We start from the raw sequence: 25,938 nt of genomic DNA on the forward strand, positions 1-25,938 counted from the left end.
CTGGCGTCGCTAGTGTTGTGTATTATTTGGCGTTACAGCCACAGGGGATCAGTGTAAACTGACTGACAGACCTCTATAACAATCTGATGTTAATGCCTTTAACACAAGCAACTCTGGAATACCACACACCCTGGGCGAGAGAGAGGGGAGAGATAGAGAGAGTGGGAGAGAGGTAGGGACAGAGGTGGGGAGAGAGATGGAGAGAGGGGGATAGATGTACACGAGGTGGGTCTCATGAAGAGAGAGAGAGAGAGAGAGAGAGAGAGAGAGAGAGAGAGAGAGTTGGAGGGGGGGCCCGACTACAAATAGCAGGTCCTGTTCTTCAGTGAGCCTCGTTCTCCTGCTGCTTTGTCCTGTATCTACAGTGACTGTCCGTCTGCTGGACCACTACAGATGTTTTGAAGTTTGCAGTGCTGAGGATTCCCAACTGTTTGCGGTTGACCCGGCAGAGCTAGCACCACTACGTCCCCCTGTCAGCCTACGAGGTGCAAGGCACACTCCTGATTTCTCCCAAGGCATTCCTGCTACACTGAGATTACTTCTGCTTCTCACCAAGCGCCCCCCCCCCCCCCTCACCACACAGCACCGCATCTCTCTCTTTCTCTACCCCCCCCCATAAACCACCACCAACAACATGGCCTCCTACTCGTCCTCCTCGCAGTCTGCCAGTGCCTCCTCCTACCGCCGGACCTTCGGGGGCCAGGGGGGCTCCTACGCGTCACCCTCCCTCAGCCGCTCCCTCTTCGGACGCCCCGGCTCTGCGGGGGGCCACGTCACCTCGCGCGTCTACGAGGTGAGCAGGGCATCGACGGCGGCGCCCAGCTACTCGTACCGCGCCTCCACCTCGGCCTACGGCCGTCCGGCGGCCGTGTCGTCGACGCGCGCCGCTTCGGGCCGCCGCTACGCCGCCGGCGGCATGACGGGCGAGACGCTGGACTTCAGCCTGGCCGACGCGGTCAACCAGGAGTTCCTGACCACGCGCACCAACGAGAAGGTGGAGCTGCAGCACCTCAACGACCGCTTCGCCAGCTACATCGAGAAGGTGCGCTTCCTGGAGCAGCAGAACCAGACGCTGACCGCGGAGGTGGAGAGGCTCCGCGGCCGCGAGCCCGCCGCGCGCGTCGCCGACGTGTACGAGGAGGAGATGAGCGAGCTGAGGCGACAGGTGGAGATGGTCACCAGGGAGAGGTCGCGGGCCGAGATCGAGAGGGACAACCTGGCCGATGACCTCGACAAGGTCAAACTCAGGTGGGTTGCGCTGGGCTGTTGGGTGTGAGTGTGCAGTGTTGGGGAAGCTACTTTGGAAGCATAGCTTAAAGCTACAAGTAGTTCACCATGCATGGCAGTAGCTTGATCAAGCTACATTTCTACCCCTGGAGAAATGTACATGTGGTGTAAACAAAACGTAATATCCAAACAAAAAATACAAAAAAGTCACATGACCGCAGAAATATGCCTCTCAGCTGAGTTTTATTAAAAAAAAGTTGACATTTTCTTTAGTAAACAAAATGACAAAATATATTCATTTCATGTTATTGCCCAAAACTGTAGCTTGTAAATTGAGTAGCTTAGCTTAACAAATTACCCAAAAAACAGCTTAACTACTTGACAAGGTACACAAACATGAACATAGCTAAACTACCGCAAGCTACAGCAAAATGTAGCTCAGCTAGCCTACATGTAGCTTCATGCTCCCCAACACTGCAAGTGTGTTTGCGTGTTTGAACGAACACACAAAGCCTGATTTATTCTTCCGTCATAAGATGGTGTGCTCTGCTGAAAAGTACACAATCTATATAAGCTCACAATGCGTCACATGATGCAACCCGTAGTAAGCTTATAGATTCGCTGTTTTCAGAGCATGCCACGTTGTACGATGGAGCATGAATAGGGCATAATACGGGGTCATACCTATGTTCCCCGGACCTATGTTCCCCCACTAAGGTTATGGTTAGGGTTAGGTTTAGGTTAGGTCCTATATTCCCTGCTCTCCTAGGAAAGCGGGGAACATAGAACCTGGGGAACATAGGTACGGTCCCGAAGTATTATAGACCACACAGCTTCATTCCCACTGCAGCGCAAACAACGTCGCTAGCAAGGGTTCGAATCCCTGAACTGTTGATGGATATATTGCATGCTATGGGGCTCGGACCTGCGAACCTTATTTCCCCATCCTGAAAAGAATATTACCCCGAGTACATGTCTCAAAATACACAAACATTGTGTAAGATTTATTTTTTAACATAACATTCCCTAAAATACAGTTTCCCCATGTCGGGTCTGGATTCTTTACAGTTCTGTAACTCTGAGAGTGTAGAAATGGATCCAAATGAAAAATAAAAAAATAGAAGCAAAAAAAACAACAACAAACTTCTACTTGTGGTGACTTTAGGTGAAAAAGTGAGTAATGAAGAAGAGTAGAATGATCACTGAGGATTTTACAGTGTATAGATTGGGGTCCCAGCTAGTCGCTAGACCCATTGTATCAAATTGGGGCTTGAGAATAACTGCTCTAAAATATTTCTTTGGTGACTTTTGGAATATTCTAAAACATATATTATTCTTTTCTGTACGGGATTAACCTCTCTGCCCACTGTTCTGTCCACTGGGGCCAGCCATAGCCTACTACTGCAACCTGACAGCTGATTCACTTTAAAAGCTAAAGCCACATCATGACCACAGTGGTTTAAAAATATACTCCGTGGTGGTGGTAACCACAGCAAACAACACAACAGATAACATATTCCCTGGGGCTGGTTTGAATTTATACCGCTGTGTGTTATCGCTCTATCGTCCAACCTCCGCCGTGCACGGCCCTCAAAATGCCAGGGGCTTTCTCCCAGTGGACCGGGTAGAGCATTGGTTCTCAAAGTGGGGTCCGGGGACCCCCAGGGGTCCTTGGGGGGGTTCCAGGGGGTCCCCAGCAAAATGTGTTAATATAGCATCACAATAATTTTTTTTTTATACTTAAGCTATTCGAAAATAGCAGATATACAAGCTCATAGCGCGGCACCGAGTGCCGCGCTATGAGCTTGTAGATCTGCTATTTTCGAAAAATCATTTGTGCAAATCTCTGAATATATATATATTTTTTAAAGCGAACATTTGTAACTCAAATATTTGCTTCTGGGGGTCCCTGGAACAACATATTTGAGATGGGGGTCCGCGGCCAAATTCATATAATTTTGGGGGTCCGCGGCATGAAAAAGTTTGAGAACCACTGGTGTACAGTATGTGATTCGTGCATTTCTTGAACGGAATCGAATACTCTGCACTTCGACCCCCGCCTGGAACTGTATCCGTTCCCCTGTCCATCTGCCTCATGCATTCCTTTCAATCTCAGTACGGATGGGAATTATACCACAGTTTAGCAGCAGCATCCTTTGGCCTTTGGCGTTGCCGGGAAGGGTTCACATTATATCCCTGATCATCACTTTAACTATAGGAGAGGAGCGAGATACCCTATACTTACGTCCTTTCCGGGGATTTGAGTTGAACCCCGGTCTCCTGTGTGAGGGCCCGAACATGTACTGCTCATTCAAAGAGGAAACTCCCACTTGGACAATCAAATGTGTTTATTGAGCTTATTGAGCTTCAGGCAGTACTACAGTACTCAGGGCCGGCTGCTGCTATAAGCAATATAAGTGGTCGCTTAGGGCCACAACCACTAGGGGGGCCACAAAAAAAATACGTTTTACGTTTCATATTGTAATTATATCATGTATCTCCTATCCAACAACTAGCGTTATTATTTTAGTATGCAATAAAAAATGACAATGATTTTATAATGGGGGTGTTTGGGGGAGGGGCCACCCCAAAAAATCTTGCTTAGGGCCACGAAAATCCTAGGGCCGGCCCTGTACTTGTCAACCAGTAGGTGTCCTATGCAAAAACCAGGCTCTAAATTTCTCAATGGAAGAGTGGCAGAGACCACCTCCAACCACAGCAGATGTGTTAGTTAAATATTATGTTAAAATACTCTCATACAGATTCGTTAAAACAATTAAGTTGTATTAAATGGTAAATGGTGCATTTATATAGCGCTTTTATCCAAAGCGCTTTACATAGATTGTGCATTACATTCACACACACATTCATACACCGATGGCGGAAGAAACCATGCAAGGCACCAACCTGCTCATCGGGAGCAATTAGGGGTTCAGCGTCTTGCTCAAGGACACTTCAACACTAGTCTGGGAGACTTGGCCTCAGAGCCTGGACAGCAGGGGCGCGGCCACTGCGTTCTGATTCAAATCAACAGCCAATGAAGAAAAGGGGGCGGGATCCACATGCAGTGGGTGTTGCATGTAAATAGGAGCGACGGGAAGCAATTTCTCCTTGAGAAATTGCGGCCGCCATTGTTGTGTACTGCTGTTTGCCTCTCGTCGGACTGTTTAGACGAGTTGCCCAGCTCTCAGACCGGTAAGAGGCGTGTCCGCTCAGACTCTGAGCGTAAGTTACATCCCGCCCACAAATACCAGGGTTCCGGCCCAGAAGTTTCCTCGGCCCTCCCGTTTGTACGCGAGAGCTGGCGAAAACTTCTGGGAACTCAGATTACTTCGACACTAATTCTGGGGGAGCCCGGGATCGAACTGAGAGCCTCGCGCTCACGGTTCGCATCCGGCCGCCGTATCCCTGAGCCACTGCCGCACATAATTAATTATTATATTACAGAAATTGTTTTGTTGAGATGAGTGAGGGTGAACTTGGCAAAGAACACCTGACTCTTTGCCTAAGCAAAGTATAACTCTATCAAACACCTTTGGAGTGAAGTGGAATGCCAAGTGTGAGCCAGTTCCCTAATCGGCCAGCATGAAGTGCCCGACCTCCCTGGCTGAATAGAAGCAGCAGCAGTGTTCCAACTAGTGAGAAGCCCATCCCAGAATAGTAGAGAATGATACAGTAGCAAAGGAGGGACACAATCCACAAGCCTGTGATTTACTTTGTTCTGGTTTACTATCCAACAGGGGACTTTCAGGTCCCTAAAAATAGTCAAAGACACATACATACACACATACCAAAAACACCCCTGTAACAATTGAACTGAGAGACACTTATTAGTTGAAGGGAAATCGATGGGCAGAGCATTCTTTACATCTTCATCATTGCATAATGATCGATAGCTGATCTAACTTTGCCTCATTGTTCTGTAGGTGCAAATGGGAGATATTTAGGCCGTGTCTTGGCTTGCTAATATCACAATATTATTGTGTGGGAATGGGTGGATGGCTGCCAGCACCACTGAATCAAAGTCACTTTGAGCTGAACATAAACTGCAAATAAAATAAACTAAACGTCCTCTTAAAAGGGCAGCAGCCATCAGGACAGATGTCAACAGCTGTCCCCTGCTGTACCAGAGTAGCATGGTCATTGAGAAGATAAAGATCTTCCCATAGCACTTTTATAATTCAAACAGTGGTGTAAAGCAACTAGGTACATTTACTCAAGTACTGTACTCAAAGTAAAAGTCTTAAGTAGAATTTTGAAGTACTTTTACTTTACTGGAGTATTTCCAATTTTCAGTACTTTTACTTCTACTCCACTACATCTCAGAGGCAAATATTGTGCTAAAACTTTAGTTACTAGTTACTTTGTAGATTTTGATTATTATTACAAAAAATACATTAACCACTTCAGCCCTATATGCATTTCGGCCATTTGAAAATAGCCGATCTACAAGCTCACAATTTATGAGCTTGTAGATCTGCCATTTTCAAAATACTTTATATATTTTGATCTTGTGAAACGGGACTTTCTGCATAATGAGTACTTTCTACTTTTGGTATTTGAAGTACATTTTGATACCAATACTTTTGTACTTTTACTCGAGTACATTTTTAATTCCGGACTTTTACTTGTAACAGAGTACTTCTACATTGCGGTATTGATACTTTTACTTAAGTAAAACATTTGAGTACTTTTTCCCACCACTGATATGTAATTGACTGGTACATTTCACCCTGTACACCTATCTCTTCACCGTAAATAGCCAATCCACAAGCTCTCAACGTGCCACATTGCAACGTGTTGTGACCTTGGAAGGTCAGCTATATTTCGCCTAACGTTTGTGCCAGAACAAGGAATGTATAGGGTTCATGTGCAGTGTTGCCAGATCTTGCTTATTGCTTATCATAATTTCCCCGCAAGATCTTATTTGAAAATAGCCGATCTACAAGCTCACAACGCGTCGCATCGCGACGCGTTGTGAGCTTGTAGATCTGCTATTTTCAAATAGCTGATTTATATGTTAAAGTGCACATGTGGCTCATAGTCGCTTCTTTTGGGCTGGTTTAGAAACAAGCAACCTAGACCTGGTTGCTTGTTTCTCTCACAGAATCTGGCAACACTGGATACAAAGTCAAACGATACGTTGCCGTTTGCATATCGATATACTTAGATTGTTGAAATTCAAATCGATATTTCGATGCAGTTTCTGTTACACCCCCTAATGCACAGTGATGCACCCTACGGAGACAATGACACAATTCAACAACGTGCCTCTTTTGTAATAAACCTAAATCTAAATCTATTATAATGGAGAACTCACACAGAATTTGATATATATATATATATATTACTACTGACTGAGGCTTGAGCTGCAATGATCTCTGTGACTCAGAGAAGCAATAGCATCTTAGCCGTCGTCATTAAAATGATGGACAGATAATGAGGCTGCTGAAATGTGTGCAGTATGAGTCATTATGGTGTGTGTGTGTGTGTGTGAGAGAGAGAGAGAGAGATAGATAGATAGATACAGTAGAATTACACACACACACACACACACACACACACACACACACACAGTCTCTACCCATCAGTCTTTGCTGCTCCTGGGGCAACGCTCCTCCACAGTGCTGTGTTTATGAAGTGCTCTTCTATAAAAGGACAGGAACGATAGATGACATACATTAACCACTTTAGCCCTATTTCGTTCCGAGGCTATTTGAAAATAACCGATCTACAAGCTGTGAGCTTGTAGATCTGCCATTTTCAAACATTTTAGTACTTTTACTTTTGATACTTTAAGTACATTTTGACACCGATATGTTTTTTTACTCAAGTAAATTCCTGACTTCTACTTGTAACAGAGTACTTCTACATTGCAGTATTGATGCTTTTACTTAATAAAACATTTGAGTACTTTTTCCACCACCAACTTTCTCTGTTTTGCTTGCTCTCCCTCCTTCTGTTTCACACAACAAATTTCACCCTCTAATTTACACCTTTAAATGTGTGATGTGAGAATAAATCTTCTACATTACATTGTATTTCTCCATCATTCGCACATTGCGATACTTCTTTGAGTCACAGTTTCGCATTCTTGCATGCTTTCTTTCTTTCTTTCCCTCCCCGTCTTTAAGCCTGATGTATATTTCGTTGCGCGACGGTGCCGCTTGCCAAAAATAGCAGATCTACGAGCTCACAATGCTTGTAGATCAGCAATATTTAGCCAATTAAGCATCAGGCATTTTTCTCTCTTCCTCTCTTTCATATTTTCTGTCTCTCTAGTCTCTACCCTTTCTTTCACCTCTCCTCACTTTCTGCTTTACTGCAGGTTCTGTATCATCTTCAAAGTAAAAGTGGAGAAGTTAATGCCCCTGGCATGCCTCCGAGCTAGAATATGCACAGTAAAAATCTGTTGTTGGACCTCACATCACATTGCCACAATTAAAGCTAAACTTCCATTCAAAAAGCTTTGTTGGCGCAGTAAAGACTCTATTGTCAAGGGCGAGACACATTACCAACACTCAATAAAACTCTCTCTCTCTCTCTCTCTCTCTCCAGGCTACAGGAAGAGATTCTTCAGAGGGAAGAAGCTGAGAGCAATCTGTCTGCTTTCAGAGCGGTGAGTTTCACACACCCTGCATTCCGGACTTTTTTACTTGTAACAGAGTACTTCTACACAGGGTTGCCAGATCTGCTCATTATAATTTCCCTGCAAGATTTTATTTGAAAATAGCCGATCTACAAGCTCACAACGCGTCGCATCGCGACGCGTTGTGAGCTTGTAGATCTGCTAATTTCAAATAGCTGATGTATATGTTAAAGTGCGCATGTGGCCCATAGTCGCTTCTTTTGGGCTGGTTTTCCTAGACCTGGTTGCTTGTTTCTCTCACAGAATCTGGCAACACTGCTTCTACATTGCAGTATTGATACTTTTACCTAAGTAAAACATTTGAGTTCTTGAGTACCACTGGTTTTGTCGTAACACAGGACGTGGACTCGGCTACTCTGGCCCGTCTGGACCTGGAGAGACGCATCGAGACGCTACAAGAGGAGATCGCCTTCCTGAAGAAGACCCACGAAGAGGTCTGTTTGTCTGTTCCACACATGGGCAACTGGCGGCCCGGGGGCCACATGTGCCGCAGGTTAATATCAGAATACTGATATATTATTGACTTCAGCTTACAATTCCAAACATGCAAACGTGACCCGCTTTAATTACTTCAGTCTATATTAGTAGCTTAACTCTATAAACGCCATTGACTCAAAAACGCGTCAATTACTACTTAATCCACCCACGCCATTGACGCGTTTGACGCGTTGGATTTGCGTTCATTGTTTAATCTCTGATCGCGCTATGCTGCTTAAAATCCAATGTTATTCTCGAGTTCCACTTACTTCACCCATATCTGCATCCGGTTTCATGGCCTGGGTTCCGTTTCTGGTTTTTGATTATTTTCCCCCGGTCATTTTCGTCCAAAATAGGTAAACAAACGGTTTTTCACACGGTATAACGGACAAACGGACAGCTTCTCTTCTATAATCTATGGTCTGGGTGACGATCAGTCATCGCCGTCGTGTATCACATCGTAATTTTGACGATCAAAACAATCTGGGAGGACGTCACATCCGTTTTCATGTTTTTCCCTGTCTAATCGCTCAAGAAGGGTAACAGTGACCCCAGGAGCTGATCAAGCTATCATGTGCTGCTCTCTAGTGGCGGATTTGTGCTGCGTCTTTAAAAAACAGTCTGATCAATTATTTTCATGAAAATTTTCAAAATATAAAAATAAAAAAAACACGAAAATTGCTGGCAATGGGGGAGTACTTTATGAAAATACTCTGGCAGTCAAAGAGTAATGACTAGTATAACAATTCTATTGTCTTTTCATGTCCAATGTATTTATATTTAAGTTAATAAAGTTAACATAAGTATAACTAAATGCATTTGAAATGAAATAAAAATGTTACTTTAAGATTCTAATTCAAAAAGAGAAAAAAAAAAATCTGGATTCCAATAGCAAAAATAGCCGATATATACAAGCTCAAAACGCGTCGCAGTACGACGCGTTTTGAGCTTGTAGATCTGCTATTTTTGCTACTTTTGTGTGACAGAATGGCGAAGTACAGCCTTCATTTACGAAAAAAAAGTTAAAATACGGAGATAAGAGTGTCTGCCCGACAGTATTATGCAACGTGGCCCTCTGGAGTGAGTGTGGAAATATAGTTGGCCCTCTCCATCATCAAAGTTGCATCACCTGTTCTGTCCTTTTGTCCTTTTTGTCTGTCCTTCAAGATCTATCCGTCTGTATACACTTGTCTCCTTCGTTAACCCATTCAAGCCGGGAACGCATCTCTGTCATTTTAACCCATTAAGACCTGAAGTCTCCTAAATCCCAACAGTTTTCTGAAAAAACGTATGTTTCTATATCAGTGGTGCTCAAACTTTTTCATGTCAAGGACCCCCAAAATGATATGTATTTGGCCGCCGAACCCCATCTCAAAATATTTTGTTCCAGGGACCCCCCAGAAGCAAAGATTGGAGTTAAAAATGTTCGCTTTAAAACAATATGTATTCAAAGATTTGCACACATTTTCACTATTTTTCAAAAATAGCAGATCTACAAGCTCGTAGCGCGGCACTCGGTGCCGCGCTACGAGCTTGTAGATCTGCTATTTTTAAATAGCCAAAGTGTAAAATAATGCTTTTTAGCTCAAAATCAAGAAGTGACACAGATGCGTTCCAGGTCTTAAAGAGTTTCTTTGGCTATTCAAAAATAGCAGATTTTACAAGCTCATCTCTCCTCCTCCTCGCTCCTCCTGGTCCTGGCCAGGAGATCAGGGAGCTGCAGGCCCAGATGCAGGAGACTCAGGTCCAGGTCCAGATGGACATGTCCAAGCCGGACCTGACGGCCGCCCTGAGGGACATCAGAGCCCAGTATGAGGGCATCGCCGCCAAGAACATCTCTGAGGCAGAGGACTGGTACAAGTCCAAGGTATATGGAGAGAGAGAGAGAGAGAGAGAAGATGAACAGAGTTAGACAAAGAGAGATAGATAGATAGATGTGTAGATCAGGGGTCTTCAACGTTTTCGGCCCAAGGACCCCCTAGCTGAAAGAGAGATGAAGCAGGGACCCCCTCTATATAGTGTATAAAATTGTGTCGCAGATGAACTTTTTTTTTTTTTCTCTCTACACCTTATACTACCTCTTTGCCAAAAATAGCCGATCTACAAGCTCACAACGCCTCGCGCTGCGAGGCGTTGTGAGCTTGTAGATCTGCTATTTTCGGCTAATGTTCCCCTCAGAATAGGGACGCTAGGGTTCAAGTGGTTAATGTAAAAAAATCACACCCTGTGTGAAGTGGGCGGTGTCTTGCTAGCTAATCACAATACTGAATGGAGTCGATCTATCATGTACAAAGGATAAATACATTTATTGAAACACTCTTTATGATGGACAAAACCATAACTTGAAAAAAACCAATTTATGGTTTTTTTTCAAGTTATGGTTGCTTATATAGGGCTATGCACATGTGTCATGTGACACTGGCCAATCACAGTCCTGAATAGGCTGTGATTGGCCAATCACAGCGCAGGATAATTGTACTAATTTCCAAACCTCACTTTTAGGGGCGGTTTCACTGCCCAAGATATTTGTACATTTTTCCAAATCTCACTTATAGGGGCCCAAAAAAGAAATCCTCTCACACAAAGAGTTGGCGGAACCCCTATAGTAGCTCTGAGGACCCCGGACCCCCTTTTGAAGATAGATAAGATACTGTAGCTCATACATGGGCAACTGGCGGCCCGGGGGCCACATGCGGCCCCCACCTTCACTTAATGCGTCCCACAGGTTAATATCGGAATGCTGATATATTATTGATTTCAGCTGTTATTACAATTCCAAACATACAAACAAGACCCGCGTTAATTACTTAAAGCGGGTATTAATGACTAGTATTAAAAATGTATTGTCTTTTTTTATGTCCAATGTATTTGTATTTAAGTTCATAAAGTATAACTAAATGCATTTGAAATTAAATAAAAATGTAACTTTTCAAAAATAGCAAAAAACAAAATCAGGAATCCAATTCCAAAATAGCAAAAAATAGCAGACCTACAAGCTCTAAACACGTCGCACTGTGACACGTTTTGAGCTTGTAGATCGGCTACTTTTGCTACTTTTGTGTGACATAGAATGGCGAAGTATGGCAGTATGGCGTGATATCATGTATATATACCGTCGGTGACCTTTTGGCCTTTGCCCCCCCTGTGGCCTGACCTATAGGTGACCGACCTGAACCAGGCGGTGAGCAGGAACAACGAGGCTCTGAAGACGTCCCGCCAGGAGACAATGGAGTTCAGACACCAGATCCAGTCCTACACCTGTGAGATCGACTCGCTCAAAGGCACCGTATGTACACACCCTCTATCTATCATCAGTGATGGAAGAAATACTCACATGTTTTACTTAAGTAAAAGTATCAACGCTGCAATGTAGATTCACCCCGTTAGAAGCAGAAGTCCCGTATTCAAAAAGTACTTGAGTAAAAGTACAAAAGCATCGGCATGAAAATATACTTAAAGGGGTAGTTCACCCCCAAAATAACTTTTTTTCTATTGATTCCTCACCACCTGGAGCCTTGAATTCATAGATATTTTTTAGTTTTTGTCACATTCCTAAGCCAATAATTTGATTTTAATAAATTTGTCCCCATTGATTCCGGTAGGAGACACAAATGCATTTGTGTCTCCTACCGGAATCAATGGGGACAAATTTATTATAATCAAATAATAAAGGAAGGAATGCGACAAAAACAAAAAAATATCCATGAATTCAAGGCTCCATGGGGTGAGTAATCAATAGAAAAAAAGTTATTTTGGGGGTGAACTACCCCTTTAAAGGACCAAAAGTAAAAGTACTCGTTGTGCAGAATGTCCCATTTCATAAGTTCAAAAATATATATATTTTGAAAATAGCCGATCTACAAGCTCACAATGCGTCGCATCGCGACGCATTGTGAGCTTGTAGATCTGCTATTTTCAAATGGCTAAAATGTATATAGGGCTGAAGTGGTTAGTGTGTTTTGTAATAATAATCAACATCTAACTAGTAACTAAAGTTCTCAAATAATTGTAGTGGAGTAAAAAGCACAATATTTGCCGCTGAGATGTAGCGGAGTGGAAGTAAAAGTAGCCTACTAAAAATTGGAAATACCGATCAAGTAAAGTAAAAGTACCTCAGAATTGTACAGCATAGTAGGAATGTAGTTACTTTCCACCACTGTATACATGTTCATTTGAAGTAGTAATAAATCCTTCTTTTCACTCATGTCTCATGACCCGTGTCTTCAAAAAAATGTTCTTAAAGTACCAAAAGTACTAAAATGTTTGAAAATAGCAGATCTACAAGCTCACAACGTTGTGAGCTTGTAGATCTGCTATTTTCAAATAGCCTATGTATAAAATAGGGCTGAAGTGGTTAATGTATGTTTTAGAATGTAATACTTTAGATCTGCAAAGTAACTAAAGTTTTCAAATAATTGTAGTGGAGTAAAAGTACAATATTTGTCTCTGAGATGTAGTGGAGTAAAAGTATTGAAAATGGGAAATACTCCAGTAAGGTAAACATTCCTCAAAAGTGTACTTATAAGTAGGCCTACAGTACTTGAGTAAATGCAACCTGGGACATCTGTGTCACGTTTTGATTAGAGCTAAAAAGCATTATTTTACACGTTGGCTATTCAAAAATAGCAGATATCATAGCGCGGCACCGAGTGCCGCGCTATGAGCTTGTAGATCTGCTATTTTTGAAAAATCGTGAAAATGTGTGCAAATCTTTGAATATATATATTTTAAAGCGAACCTTTGTAACTCAATTTTTTGCTTCTGGGGGTCCCTGGAACAAAATATTTTGAGATGGGGGTCGGCGGCCAAATACATATCATTTTGGGGGTCTTTAACATGAAAAAGTTTAAGAACCACTGATATAGAAACATACGGTTTTTTTCAGAATACTGTTGGGAATTAGAAGACATTTGTAAAACCTTCCTTCCTTCCCTCTCCATCTCTCTCTGTCCGTGCAGAACGAGTCTCTGCTGCGTCAGATGCAGGACACGGAGGACAGGCACGGCCGCGAGGCCGGCGGCCTCCAGGAGAGCGTCTCCCGGCTGGAGGCCGAGATCGCCAACATGAAGGACGAGATGGCGCGCCACCTCCGCGAGTACCAGGACCTGCTCAACGTCAAGATGGCCCTGGACGTCGAGATCGCCACCTACAGGAAGCTCCTGGAAGGGGAGGAGAGCAGGTAAAGAGGTCTACTGACGATAAGACAAATATAGGATCATTGGGATGGATAGAGCTGAGTATAAGGGAGAGAGTGACTCTTGCCATAGTCAGCATCAGTGGTGGAAAGTAACTAAGTACTTAAGTACTAATGTACTTAAGAGCAATTTTTAGGTAACTTTTTACTTTACTAGAGTATTTCCGATTTGCAATACTTTTACTTCTACTCCACTACATCTCAGAGGCAAATATTGTACTTTTACTCCACTACAATTATTAGAAAACTTGAGTTACTAGTTACTTTGCAGATATATATTATTACATTATAAAACATACATTAATCACTTTAGCTCATTTTATACCTAGGCTATTTGAAAGTAGCAGATCTACAAGCTCCCAACGCGTCGTGATGCGACGCGTTGCGACGCGTTGTGAGCTTGTAGATCTGCTATTTTCAAAATATTTTGATGCCAATACTTTTGTACTTTTACTCAAGTAACATTTTGAACACAGGCCTTTTACTTGAAACAGAGGACTTTTATATTGTGGTATTGCTACTTTTACTTAAGTAAAATATCTGAGTACTTCTTCCACCACTGGTCAGCATAGTAAGTTATAGCAATGCTCAGAAGAAAGACAGATACGATCAAAAATTAAGGCATTTTTACTCTTCCGCTCTCTCCATCTCTCTCTTGTCGTTGGTAGCCTGCTGTTTTGACCTATGTCTATGTTATTGGACATGGTCACATTGCAACAATAAAGTTGTTTATCCGTCTGCCTCTCACTTCAATTCAAAAAGCTTTGTTGGCACAGTAAAGACTATTATAACACTGTCAAGAGCAAGAAAGAGACACATCACTAACACTCAATGAATCTCTCTCTCTCTCTCTCTCTCTCTCTCTCTCTCTCTCTCTCTCCAGGATTGCCTTGCCCATTCAGACATACTCCACATTGAGTTTCAGAGGTACTGTAAGACATGGGTCTTCAACAGGGGGTCCGGGACCCCTAGGGGGTCCTCACAGTTACTACAGGGGGGCCACCAAATCTTTGTGTGATATGATTTTTATGTTTTACATTAACCACTTGAACCCTAGCATCCCTATTCTGAGGAGAACTTTAGCCAAAAATAGCAGATCTCTAAATAGCAGACCTCACAACGCCTCGCAGATCGGGGTCTATGTAGATCGGCTATTTTTGGCAAAGAGCTTTGGTGTAGAGGGAAAAAAGAGCAGACCAAGTAAAACAAAAAAAGTTAACCTGAAACACTTTTATACAATATAGAGGGGGTCCCTGCTTCATCTCTCTCTCAGCTAGGGGGTCCTTAGCCTGAAAACGTTGAAAACCCCTGCTGTGAGAGCAAACGCCTCGCTGTTTCCTTGTTGCGCCACTAGAGGGCACAAGTCACAAGTCTGCGAATCAACACAAACGCAAGGAGCTATTTTACTCTAACTATGCCCTTGGTTGACTTCACCTTAAGGCTTAGGTGAAGTCAACAAATCACCGTTTAAATGTTAGATTGTATTATCTGACTAAATAAATGTAATAATGATAGTAATGAAATGTCACCTTTCACGACAGCACTGTAAAAGAGCATCCTTAATAGTTAAACTAACACTCCGGATTTTGCTGTGTGAGTATATTGATACAAAATGGGGGGACAATTATAAAGGTTACAAATAAATGTTAACAAATAAATATGTTTAAGGTAGAGTAAGTGATTTTTTTTTTGTGGGGGGGGGGGGGGGGGGGGGGTAAAAAGGTTAAAGTATTATATTCTGATAGTAATCATTGCTACAGAGCGTTTGTTCGGTCACAGGAGTCTCTCCAGCTCTTTAGTAAACGGAATAAAGTACATTTTCAGGTAGGTGACAAAATGTAAGCCAATCAGGAGAGAGCACTGAAAATGCATTTTCTGTTTAATAAAGAGCTGGAGAGACATTGGGAGACTCCTTTTACTGAACAAACACTCTGTAGCAATGATTGCTATTAGAATATAGAGCTATTTAACACTTATTTTAACCAAAGTAAATCATTTACCCTACCTTTAATTAGTGTTCAGGTGTTTACATCTTATGCCATTTTGTTTGTAATTTTTACTTACGTAACTGTATATACAGTAGGCCTACTTATTGTGGTGGTTCGTCTGTGATTATATGCAGTGGTGTGAAGTAACTAAGTACATGTACTCAAGTACTGTACTTAAGTACGATTTTGAGGTACTTTTACTTTACTGGAGTATTTCAAATTTTCAGTACTTTTACTTCTACTCCACTACATCTCAGAGGCAAATATTGTACTTTTACTTCACTACAACTATTTGAAAACTTTAGTTACTAGTTACTTTGCAGATATAAATTATTACATTATAAAACATACATCAACCACTTTAGTCCTATTTTATACCCAGGCTATTTGAAAATAGCCGATCTACGAGCTCACAACGCGTCGCGATGCGACGCGTTGTGAGCTTGTAGATCTGCTATTTTCAAACATTTTTGTACTTTTACTTTTGGTACTTTAAGTACATTTTGATACCAATACTTGTGTACTTTTACTCAAGTAAATTTAGAATTCTGGACTTCTACTTGTAACAGAGTACTTCTACATTGCAGTAATGATACTTTTACTTAAATAAAACATTTGAGTACTTTTTCCACCACTGGATATAATGTGGTCTTGTTTGTCCTCACATCCATGTGCCTCACGTGCCCAGGTAGTGATTGTGTTGTACTATGTGTGTTTGAACAGGTAGTGATTGTGTTGTACTATGTGTGTTTGAACAGGTAGTGACTGTGTTGTACTATGTGTGTTTGAACAGGTAGTGATTGTGTTGTACTATGTGTGTTTGAACAGAGACCAGCCCTGAGCACCAACTACGCTCCTCTGAGATGCACGCCAAGAGATCAGTGCTTATCAAAACCATCGAGACACGTGATGGAGAGGTAACACACACACACACACACACACACACGCGCGCCGCGCGCACACACACACACACAGTGGTGTAAAGTAACTAAGTACATTTACTCAAGTACTGTACTTAAGTACGCTTTTGAGGATTTTTTACTTTCCTGGAGTATTTCCCATTTTCTATACTTTTACTTCTACTCCACTACATCTCAAGAGGCAAATATTGTACTTTTACTCCACTACAATTATTTGAAAACTTTAGTTACTAGTTACTTTGCAGATATAAATGATTACATCATAAAACACACATTAACCACTTTAGCCCTATTTTATTTGAAAATAGCAGATCTACAAGCGACGCGTTGTGAGCTTGTTGATCTGCTATTTTTAAAAAAAATTGTACTTTTACTTTTGGTACTATAAGTACATTCTGATACCAATACTTTTGTAGTTTTACTCAAGTACATTTTGAATTCCAGACTCTTACTTGTAACGGAGTACTTCTACATTGCAGTATTGGTACTTTTTTTTCCAGGGACCCCTCCAGAAGCAAAGATTTGAGTCAAAAATGCTCGCTTTAAAATGATATATTGAAAGATGCACATTTTAACGATTTTTCAAACATAGCAGATCTACAAAGCTCATAGCGCGGCACTCGGTGCCGCACTATGAGCTTGTATATCTGCTATTTTTGAATAGCCCAAAGTGTAAAATAATGCTTTTTAGCTGAAATCAAAAAGTGACACAGATGCGTTCCAGGTCTTAATGGGTTAAAATTTATTTTTTGTTTGTCTTTACTGACTGGTTGTAAAAAAAGCATTAAATTCCCCAGAATGTGTGACATTCCCTGTCCCCTTGGTCGCCCACACTTGGTAACCGGAACAGTTGATATTTCCAGCCACCTTTTTCTTTCCTTTCTCAGAACACTGGGCTTTAGATTTTTTTTTACTTTTTAACTTTTGGCTGAAACTGTCCCTGTCTTGTTTATGTATGTTTACATTTATGAAAAGCAAACCGCACACACACACACACACACACACACACACACACACACACACACACACACACACACACACACACACACACACACACACACACACACACACACACACACACACACACACACACACACACACACACACACACACACACACACAGTTGTTATTGAGGGTACATGAGGATTCCATAACATTCTCATCTCTATCTCTCTCATCTCTACCATGCGGAGCAATATTTTGTTGCCGTCAACCTCTTATCTCTTATATTCTAGCTTTTAGTGGGTTTTTTTTGTTGTAAATTAACGCAAAGGTCACACAAAAGTAGCAGATACACAAGCTTGAGCTTGTAGATCTGCTACTTTTGCTATTTTTTTATTTGAATCCTGAAAAGTAACAGTTTTGGTTTCCACCTGACAGAGACGATTAACATTGTGATGATGAAATAATTGACTCATAGGCAGTGTTGGAAAGTAACTAAAGTAATATGTAACTTAAAGTAATGTTATTACTTTTTTCCAGTAACTAGTAAAGTAACTAATTACTTTTGGCAGGGAGTAATGAGTAAAGTAACTATATTACTTTTTAATCAAGTAATATATAATAAGTAATATATTACTATGTTTTAGTGACTTTTCCAACACAGTGTTGGAAAGTAATGTTTTAGTAACTTTTCCAACACAGTGTTGGAAAGTAACTAAAGTAATATGTAACTTAAAGTAATATATTACTTTTTTCCAGTAACTAGTAAAGTAACTAATTACTTTTGGCAGGGAGTAATGAGTAAAGTAACTACATTACTTTTTAAACAAGTAATATGTAATAAGTAATATATTACTATGTTTTAGTAACTTTTCCAACACTGCTCGTAGGGTACATTATTGTTGTCTCAGAATAACAAACCCGAACAGTCAAAATGACTAAAATCATAAAGTGACAGAATGCACGATAAAATGGGATCGGCTAAAAGGACGTTAAAGGGGTAGTTCACCCCCAAAATAACTTTTTTTCTATGTATTCCTCACCACCTGGAGCCTTGAATTCATAGATATTTTTTTGTTTTTGTCGCATTCCTTCCTTTATTATTTGATTATAATAAATTTAGCCCCATTGATTCCGGTAGGAGACACAAATGCATTTGTGTCTCCTACCGGAATCAATGGGGACACATTTATTATAATCAAATTATTGGCTTAGGAATGTGTCAAAAACAAAAAAATATCTATGAATTCAAGGCTCCAGGTGGTGAGGAATACATAGAAAAAAAGTTATTTTGGGGGTGAACTACCCCTTTAAGACTAGACTGGATAAACCAGAGAGCTCTTAGAATATATGTTTTTTTTTTTACATTTGAGGTCATTTAGCTCAGGGGTCTTCAACAGGGGGTCCGGGACCCCTAGGGGGTCCTCAGAGTTACTACAGGGGGGCCGCCAAATCTGTGTGTGATAGGATCATATTTTTTACATTAAAGGGTCTACACCATGAAAATCACTTTTTTCTTGTTTTTTTGTATTTTTTGGGGTCCCCAGTGTCTCTTGTACCCCAAAAAATGTTTTTTTTTGTAATTCAGTCATTCCTTCTCATTTCATGGATTTCCAGAATGGGCGTGTCTGAACAGGCGATCTCAGAATGGCAATGTTTCTGACATCACAAACATTAATGATGGCAAACGCAATGTTAAATGAAAAGTGCCCGAATCGCTCCGAAACTTTTTCTACCCCCCCTAAGTGGGGGTCTACGAACAAATACTTCGGGCTCGGATTTTGGCTCCGCCCCCCGGAAGTGGGTGAAACAGGCAGCTCAAACACTTGGTGGAATTGTTCAAAAATGTTCAAAGTGTTTTTTTTTTCGATTTTGTATTTTTCTTAGATGCTTCTTTTTATGCAGAATTTCCCCATTTTTTTTCTTTTTTAAATAATTTTTTTAAATATTTTTTTGTATTAACAGACAGAATTGCTCAGTAGCCCCCCCCCTGCACAAGAGGACGTTTTGGTATTGCAGCTGAAAGTGCTGTATAAGCCAGAGACAATTGACTTGGGATGAGTATATCTGAGTGATGATTTAGGCTCAAACCTTTTGAAAAAGGTTTGAGGGACATACACCATATGATATTAAATATCAAATATTTTTTTTAAATTCATGGTGTAGATCCTTTAACCACTTGAACCCTAGCATCCATATTCTGAGTGGAACATTAGCCAAAAATAGCCGATCTACAAGTTCACAACGCCTCGCGCTGCGAGGCGTTGTGACCTTGTAGATCGGCTATTTTTGGCAAAGAGGTTTGGTGTGGAGGGGGAAAAAAGAGCAGACTAAGTATTGATGGTTCAAGTGGTTAAATGTCTGAAAATACACATTAATCCAACATACACTGATGACAGTGCTGTCAAAGTCTTTGAAACTGTCTACGAAATCTATGAAAATGTTTAATCTGCAACACAATTTTATACAATATGTAGTGGGGGCGGGGGGGGGGGGGGGGTCCCCCCTCATCTCGCTCTCGGCTAAGGGGTCCTTGGCCTGACGACGTTGAAGACCCATGATTTAGTTAATGCTTTCATTCAGAGTGACGTATACTAAAGTGCAACAGTAGGATCGTCATGGCGTCCTAAAGTGTGACATGACAGCAAGATGCAACGAATATTCCTGTAACCCACTCCATTAGCATTAATTCATGTGATGAAAAGGTGCTGGCAGTGGTGGAAAGTAACTAAGTACATTTACTTAAGTACTGTACTTAAGTACAATTTTTAGGTATTTGTACTTTACTTGAATATTTCCAATACTTTTACTTCCACTACATCTCAGAGGCAAATATTGTACTTTTACTCCACTACAATTATTTGAAAACTTTAGTTACTAGTAACTTTTCAGATATAAACTATGATATAATGAAACATACATTAACCACCTTAGCCCTATTTTATACATAGGCCATTTGAAAATAGCAGATCTACAAGCTCACAACGCGTCGCGATGCGACCCGTTGTGAGCTTGCAGATCGGCTATTTTCAAATATTTAGTACTTTTACTTTTGGTACTTTAAGTACATTTTGATGCCAATACTTTTGTACTTTTACTCGAGTACATTTTTAATTCTGGACTTTTACTTGTAACAGAGTATTTTTATATTGCAGTATTGGTACTTTTACTTAAGTAGAGAATTTGAGTACTTTTTCCACCACTGGGTGCTGGGTAAAGAAATGCAAATACTGAAGCCATGGACTATAGGTTTGTTTCCTCAAACAACATCGTCTCTGTCGGGCGGAAAATATGTCCAAAACTGTTACTTTTCAGGATTAATTCAATTCCAAAACGTCAAAAGTAGCAGATCTTACAGTACTTGCTCATTCGCGCCCGTGTTGTACTAGATCTGCTATTTTCAATACTCCTCTCTAAAACGTTATACTTTTTACATTTTATTTATGCAATACTTGAAAACTGTTGGAATAGTTTTCAATTGATGAAAAGTTGTGATTATTTGTTTAAACCTTTGAAATAATATATGTATTTTTTTTATGTAGGAAACGGGGGTAAAAAAGGGAATATTTACTCCCATAAAAATTGGCCAAACATGGGTCCCGACCCACTGTTTGGGAAACAGTGAAGTTAGGGCATTCATTTACAAAAACAAAACCACAAAAAGTTAGAACATGGAGATAGGAGGTTTCTGATATATCTGCTGACGACGAGTGATTGCCCCACATCCAGTGGTGGAAAAAGTACTCAAATTCTTTACTTAAGTAAAAGTACCAATACTGCAATATAAAAATACTCCGTTACAAGTAAAAGTCCAGAATTAAAAATTTACTTGAGTAAAAGTACAAAAGTATTGGCATCAAAATGTACTTAAAGTACCAAAAGTAAAAGTACTAAATATTTGAAAATAGCAGATCTACAAGCTCACAACGCGTCGCGCTGCGACGCGTTGTGAGCTTGTAGATCTGCTATTTTCAAATAGCCTTTGTATAAAATAGGGCTAAAGTGGTAAATGTATGTTTCATAATATCATAGTTTATATCTGAAAAGTAACTAGTAACAAAAGTTTTCAAGTAAATGTAGTGGAGTAAAAGTACAATATTTGCCTCTGAGATGTAGTGGAGTAGAAGTAAAAGTATTGGAAATTGGAAAAACTCAAGTAAAGTACAAATACCTCAAAATTTTACTAAAGTACAGTACTTGAGTAAATGTACTTAGTTACTTTCCACCACTGCCCCACATCCACCCTCTCTGTCATAAACACACACGCATGCACAGACTAGTTCCATTGCAGAGTAACGTTCAAATTCCTGTCCCTACCCCAGGGACCGGGACAGGCCTGACACCACACACACACACACACACACACACACACCGGCACACGCAGAGATAAACACGCTTCAGCCTATATCATGTTATGACAGGCCATGCTATTATCGTTTCAACAAAGCAGCGAACCCCATTATCGAGATTTGCCTGTTAGTCACTCAGGGTTGCCAGATCTGCTTATTATAATTTCCGCGCAATATTTGATTTGAAAATAGCTATTTTCAAATACATCAAATAGCTGATGTATATGTATAAAGTGCTCATGTGGCCCATAGTCGCTTCTTTTGGGCTGGTTTTCCTAGACCCGGTTGCTTGTTTCTCTCACAGAATCTGGCAACACCGTAGTTACCTTCTTCTCACCAGAGGTGACCCGATTTTACACTTGGTTGCATGCTGAAAATAGCCGATCTACAAGCTCACAACGCGTGGACGCAGATCTGTAGATCTGTAGATCTGCTATTTTCGGAGCGCAACACCTGAGCGCAACCAAACATAAAATGACTTGTCTTGCCCTAACATTTTAGTCTAGTTTTTATTTGTTGACAAATTAATATAAATACCTATATTTAGTCTTAGTTTTAGTCATCATAGCTTAGTTTTTATTTAGTTTTCGTCAGTGAAAAAAGGCAGTCGACGAACATTTTTCATCATAGTTTTAGCCGACGGAATTAACACTGATGGAGACAACGCATGGAACATTTTAAACGTATCCACACAAACCCTAGCATACCTATTCCGGGCATGTCATAATACGCGTAACGTTTGGTGAAAATAGCAGATCTACAAGCTCACAGCGCATCTCGTTGCAATGTGTTATGAGCTTACAGATCGGGTATTTTCGGTAAACATATTTGGTGTGTAGAGGGAGAAAATGAGGGTGCCAAGGATAGACCCCTGGGGGACCCCAGACAGTCAACCAAGTATATAGGGTTTAAGTGGTTTAACCCATTAAGACCAGGAACGCATCTGTGTCATTTTAGACTTCTTTGGCTATTAAAAAATAGCAGATATACAAGCTCATAGCGCGGCACCGAGTGCCGCGCTATGAGCTTGTAGATCTGCTATTTTTGAAAAATCGTGAACATTTAATTTTTTTATTTTTTTCCGAAAAACTGTTAGGATTTAGAAAATGTTTAGAAGCGGCCTCAGGTCTTAATGGGTTAACTTTATCTGCAAGTCCTTTTGTGTGTCCGTTTGCAGGTGGTCAGCGAGTCGTCACAGCACGAACAGGACATCATGTAACCACGTGTATCACGAAGAAGCAGAGGGAAGAAATCTCTCTTTCCTCTGGAAAAGGTGCATTGGAGGAAAAATTATGAAAAGTAAAACGGAGGAGGAAAAAAAAGGACTTTATAAACTCACCGGCATTGGTCTGTACTCTTCTTGCTGCGAGGATGCTGTTAAAATGAGTACGAGAGCAAATAAAACAATGATTTGTACGTGAAGGCAGGGTGATCGGGAGATATCAATGGGTTGGGAGGTTGTTAAGGGTGTTAGATGATGCTGTGTTTAGGCCACAGAGAGGACAGGGAGACGATGCCTTCCGATTTGGAACGCTTGATGCAAATTTTTGATTAAAGTCAAATAAGTCTCTTCACATGTCAGGCTAGTAATTAATCACGTTATCTAGTTCTCAAAGTGTGGTCCAGGGACCCACAGGGTTCCTTGAGGGGGCTCCAAATGGACCCTCACAGATCTGTAACTCTGAGAGCATACCAATTTGTATACTCTCAAAGTTATGGGGGTCCTTGAAATGAAAAACGTCCGAGAACCACTTATCTAGAACGATTACCGTTTATGGCCCGACACACTGAAATATGATTTTCTAAATAGAAGATGACATTGAAATGGTGTTTACTTTGCTTTATGGCTGCAGACAAAACACACCGGCCTTCGGACACACTGCTGTGTCATTGTCGCACGTACCCTGACTTTCAATTCACTTCCTAAGGTTACAGTCACAAACAAGGCTCACATAGAAGGAAGGACGGACAGATAAGAAGCAAAGGATGATGGGAGAGGAGATTAAAAAAAGAGAAAAAAAGAGAGAGAGGCTGAAGATAGAGCTGAGATTGGATGAGAGAGTGCAGGTGTTTGTGGAAGGGGAAAAGATGTCAGGGAGATATTGGGTATACAAGAAAAACTGCTCTGTGTGTGACTTGAAAGCAAGGCCAGCTATCAGGAACTATCATCATCCCTTTTTACTTTGAAGAAATTGTTTGCCAATAAAGCAAAACTAAAGGTGCATAATCATTAAAAACGATCTGTGTTCGGTGTGCGTGTGTGTGTGTGTGTGTGTCTGTGTGTGTGTGTGTGTGCAGTGGCGTAACGCAGAATCGCGGGGCCTCCCCGCGGTAGTTTCACGTGCGCAAAAAAATTCGGGTCTAAATCGGGTCTAATTCGGTTCTATTTGACCAATATAAATATAAAAATTAAATTAAAAATATTTTTATCAGCGCAGGCGGGGCCCCGCCTGCTGGTGGCCCCCCCGCACCGCAGCACTTGCTGCCCCTCCGTTACGCCACTGTGTGTGTGTGTGTGTGTGTGCGCGCGCGCATATTTCTTTGAATACATGTGTTGTATGTTTTTGGCAGTCTGTGGGTGAGGTGTCCAGGGGCGGGATGATTTGATTGACAAGCTACACAACCAATAGCATTCATTCCCCGCCCCCGCCCTTGATTGACAAGCTACCCAACCAATAATGGTCTGGTGTCATTCTGCAGGATATATGACGCGATATCGAAAGATGGCGGATTTGAAATTGCTGAACAATCGGCTCCATTTTCGGCCTGTAGAAAGCAGAGGTGTGGCTTTTCATGCGTGTCAATCCCGGGGGGGACGGGGGGGTTTCGTCCCCCCCCTAGCTTCAGATTGGACCCCCCCAAGTCAGATTGGACCCCCCCCAAGTAATTTAGAATAATAAATACTTATTTAATAGAATCTGAACCCACTTTTGAAATCATGCACTGCACTCATAAACACGATGTATTTTAACAGATTTTTTTTTTTTTCGCCGACCGATGCCGCCGGATATACCCGGGGCGAGTGTGTTTTGGGACGAGCGTTCTTGTATTCTATCCCGACCACGCAGCAACATGTGGTTTCACCGGTTTGTTTACAAGTCGAATTTGGGGAAGAAAATAATCAGGAGCTCAACAACATAATGAGAGGATACAAGAGCTATCTGTGCTAGCTGCAAAGTGTGCATATTTAAGCAAGTATTTTAAAACAGTGAAAGCTACCGAGGAAACAGAGACAGAAAGTGATAGACGACCGCTGACTCAAACTAACGACCACGGGACTGACGGGAGTCATCATCAAATCCAAAGATTTGTTGTGAATAATTATAGGTAGTTTGACCAAAACCGAAGTGAAGAGGAGGACACGGAGAATGTCGGTCATCACAGTGATCAAAGGATTTAGCAGCTGCAATTTTGATGTTAGGAGCAATGCAATGGACCTGGACCAGCCCAGGCAACAGTGACACTACGACCAGGTAGGGTCCAGTGTTTCCAAATGGACTGCAGTCTGCACAGAACCCTATCCATCAGATCCAAAGTAGACTATTTTTTTGCGACCAAAAGACCATGTATTATGCAAGTACTGTACATAATGAAGTTGACCAAAGTTTATCAGCTGCATTATATTTGTTATTAGTGTCTGTCTATCCTGAAACAAACCAACTCCAAGTGCGGCTGCCTGGTGATGAGTAAATTTACTAAGTTAATATAAAGCAAACTTCATGTTCTGAACAAAACTCACAAGCCTCTGTGCCAAACTTTCTATTCGTTATACTTTACAGTAGCTATTGATAATCCTAGATGGTTGATGCTCAATTCCTCTGCTCTGCTCATTATTTGAAACAGCCAGTGGTGGGTAAAATAAAATTGATATTACTCCTACTTGGCAGTTGGCTGTGCCTCGGCCTGTGTTTTGCCTTGAGGTGATCAGGGCTACTCATCCCCAAGTCATTTAGAATAATAAAAAATTAATGTTAAAATAGTATTTTGATATTATATCAGTAAAATTAGGCTAAATAACATAACCCTAACCTCAGGGACGTGCAGAAGGATTTGGAGAGGCAGGGGCTGGAATTTCAAAAGGGCACTTTTTGTATTTTGTTTCACGGACAATTATCATACTTTTAAGCCCAAAAACCGATTGGACATTCCGTTCCAGAGATAATGGCCAAAACATCTTGAAAACGGCCACTTT

General features: G+C 41.2%; 1 protein-coding gene across 1 annotated transcript; it reads left to right on the forward strand.

Annotated features, from left to right (window-relative positions):
* The first annotated feature begins 336 nt into the window (after window positions 1-336).
* On the forward strand, window positions 337-24,025 carry desmb (desmin b). The gene is made up of 9 exons (XM_080422643.1): window positions 337-1,248; window positions 7,786-7,846; window positions 8,215-8,310; window positions 10,059-10,220; window positions 11,514-11,639; window positions 13,312-13,532; window positions 14,431-14,474; window positions 16,364-16,452; window positions 22,924-24,025. The coding sequence occupies exons 1-9, from the start codon at window positions 635-637 to the stop codon at window positions 22,963-22,965; spliced, it is 1,455 nt and encodes a 484-aa protein (XP_080278769.1). The 5' UTR covers window positions 337-634; the 3' UTR covers window positions 22,966-24,025.
* Window positions 24,026-25,938: the final 1,913 nt, after the last annotated feature.

The sequence above is a fragment of the Gymnoscopelus braueri genome, assembly GCF_963280865.1.
Source record: "Gymnoscopelus braueri genome assembly, chromosome: 24".
NCBI lineage: Eukaryota > Metazoa > Chordata > Actinopteri > Myctophiformes > Myctophidae > Gymnoscopelus > Gymnoscopelus braueri.

What these genes read in the sequence shown, in the direction of transcription:
- desmb (XM_080422643.1), top strand. Translation starts at nt 635, where the DNA reads ATGGCCTCCTACTCGTCCTCCTCGCAGTCTGCCAGTGCCTCCTCCTAC. An exon ending in AGGACTGGTACAAGTCCAAG is followed by an intron (nt 10,221 to 11,513) that starts GTATATGGAGAG and finishes CCTGACCTATAG; the next exon opens with GTGACCGACCTGAACCAGGC. An exon ending in CTGGAAGGGGAGGAGAGCAG is followed by an intron (nt 13,533 to 14,430) that starts GTAAAGAGGTCT and finishes CTCTCTCTCCAG; the next exon opens with GATTGCCTTGCCCATTCAGA.